The sequence below is a fragment of the Triticum aestivum genome, chromosome 3D, assembly GCF_018294505.1.
Source record: "Triticum aestivum cultivar Chinese Spring chromosome 3D, IWGSC CS RefSeq v2.1, whole genome shotgun sequence".
Taxonomy (NCBI): domain Eukaryota; kingdom Viridiplantae; phylum Streptophyta; class Magnoliopsida; order Poales; family Poaceae; genus Triticum; species Triticum aestivum.
In genome coordinates, this window is record NC_057802.1 from 551,012,419 (window position 1) to 551,015,187 (window position 2,769).

The window sequence follows — 2,769 nt, forward strand, 5'->3', positions numbered from 1 at the left end:
GCCCCGGATTAGGTAGCACTGCTGCTTCAGCACGCACGATATATGTTAACTAGTGCCAATTATGTGCAGTAGATCAACTTACTTTTTATGTGTGGGCACAGCTTTGCCAAAATCTTCATTAAGCTACAGCTGGCCTGGGGTTTATATAAATCGGGGCTGCTCGTTGATCATTGCCCAGCCCTGCACTGTACCGCCGCTGCCGTCCACCAAACGACAGTACTGTGCTGCTGTCCGATGGAAGGTGCGGAGCGAACAATACTGAGAGCACGTAGCCAAGCAGAGGACAGTGCAGATGAAGAGAACATTTTTTTTCTTCACGAAGAGATTAGGAATATTAATCATCTATCATCAAGCATGCAAGGGGGACTGCGTTTTCCTGCTAAGAGGAAAATACAGTTCTAGTTATTCTTTGCATTTATCGCTTTCAATGGTTTTGGTTATCATTTCGACTAGAAGACCCAAAATTTCACTTGAATTTGATTGACATCCAACTAAGTATTTTGACACTTCAAAAAACAATTAAAAGTTTTTTTTACCCCAATTCTTGAAATACTTTCACTGCAATGTAATTATTCCAGTATCTATTGAAATGACCCAAGTTTCCAAAATTTCAATGGTTCTGACATCGGTAATGGCCGTTTAGTGGTCCAGAGAGCTTGATGTACTTTTTTAATGTTTGAGATGATTTGCACTCCTGATGAACTTTTATAATAGATCCATACCCGTTTCACACAAAAAAAATGCAAAGGAAAAAACATATTCCAAGTAGCAATGCCTAAAACATCTCTTCCCAACCCTACATGGAGGGCCCTTCATACCCCTTTTTCATGCTCATGTGTGTGCATCTTTCTCGTATTGGAAAAAGGACCTTAAACACATTTACCCTTTGACTTATACTACTATCTCATAATTGGGAACAAGATATATATTGATGATACATATGAATTTTAATTTTTTTTGCGAGCGGATGATACATATGAATTGATCAAGAGTAACCACACATAGAATGAATATACAGTATGCAAAGTAAACTTTACTTAGTCCCAGTAACTAAAAACCATCCAGGACCCGATCCACATCTTTACACTGACATACATACATACATGCAGAAAAAGAAGAGGGTACATGCATGCCCACGCTGTCACGCATGCGCAATCGTACGTACGTGCATGTATATACATGATGATGTAACTGCTACACATTCGTGCCCACGACGTATTCCATTCCTGTCCCCCGACACACGCATGCCAGCCATGGACAAGCATGCATGCGCCGTACGTTGCGTGCGCACGGTCGCCCGTCCAAGCAATCATGGAATCGATCTCCGGCAGGCCCCGCCGGACAATGCCGTCGAGGGTAGGCAACTTCATCGGCACGCCGATCACGCGGCGGCTTCCTGGAGGTAGTATGGGAGCAGCCCGGTCTGGTTTTGGCGGCGCAGCTGGGCGTAGAAGCGGGCGATGAACTCCTCCGCCTCGTCGTCCACGGCCTCGCCTCCAAGCTGGTCCGCGTCGACCTCGTCCGACGAGAAGTTGGACACCCGCACCGAGAACCCGCCGTCGGCCGCGCCGGGCACCAGCGGCGACATCCCCGCCGGCGTGCATTCCTCCCCCAGCGCGAGCCCGGACTCCTCGTGCATCATCATCAGCGCCCCGGGCGACGACGGCGCGGGGGACGCGGCCGCCGCGTTGGCGTAGTACTCGATCATGTGCCGCGGCGGCGTGGCGGGGTCGGCGCGGAGGCGGCCGGGCTCGTCGGCGTCGGCGCCGAGGCAGGGGAAGGCGAGGCGGCGCATGGAGAAGGAGCCCGGGTCGGGGCTGTCGCCGCAGGAGAACTCGTACTCGCGGCGGCGGAGCGCGCGGCCGCCGTGGTGGTGGTGGTGGGAGAGGAGGTTGGCGACGGAGCGGGCGACGGCCTTGTTGCGGCGCTTCATGAGGAGGTGCGCGCCGAGGAGCAGCTTGCGCTTGCCCTTGCGCATCATGAAGAAGACCGCCCGCAGGTACCCCCACATCCGCCTCGCCGCCACCGGCGCCGAGTGCACGTCCATGTCGTCGTACCACCTTTCCCCTCGACTCAACCCTGTCTGTGTCGCTGTGTCCCTGACTCTCTGTTCTGTCCGTGTGTGCGGTCGTCGTCGGCGGCGGCGGTGGATTGCAATGTGGAGTTGGGCCGCGGTGGTGGTGCCGGTATATATAGGCACGGGGGTTGAAAGGGAGGAGGAAGGAATGGAGGCTTCGCTTAGCCAGGAAGGCAGGGGAGAAAACAGGTCCGGGTCCGGGGAGTTGGACGTTCGGATAATAATAAGATTTTGGTTAGGTGGCGCCTTGGCTTGGCTTGGCTCGGCTGCTTCTTCTTCTTCCTGCTCGCTTTTCTTTCCTCCTTTTGCGCTCGCGTGCTCCACCGATCCACTCGCGCTGCCCAACTTGGGAAGGTGGGGAAGGGCCGTTGCCGGGCGGTGGGGGGCAAAGCGAGGCCCGTAAGCAGGGGATCGCACAAGCACAGATGCCTTCTTCTCTTCGCTATCCTTCTGACCTTGCTCCGTGGTTCAGACAAGTTCAGATTGCTGGTAGACATTGCGTACACATGCACCGTTTACTATGCGACCCAGCAGTCAAGTGTGCTGGTATCTTTGGATGAATGCTTCGTTAACTACTAGTATCGGTAAGAATTAATCCTTCACGCAGAGACCAACCCCAACAGAAGAAAACAGCTGCATGCTACTACTACAGTGTCACACTGAACGCGTGTGAAGATGCGCAGAACAGAGCA

At 53.1% G+C, this 2,769-nt stretch overlaps 1 protein-coding gene across 1 annotated transcript; it reads right to left on the bottom strand.

Annotated features, from left to right (window-relative positions):
• Nucleotides 1-924: 924 nt before the first annotated feature.
• LOC123075340 (uncharacterized) lies at nucleotides 925-2,211 on the bottom strand. The gene has a single exon (XM_044497972.1). The coding sequence runs from the start codon at nucleotides 2,045-2,047 to the stop codon at nucleotides 1,382-1,384; it is 666 nt and encodes a 221-aa protein (XP_044353907.1). The 5' UTR covers nucleotides 2,048-2,211; the 3' UTR covers nucleotides 925-1,381.
• Between the last annotated feature and the right edge of the window lie 558 nt (nucleotides 2,212-2,769).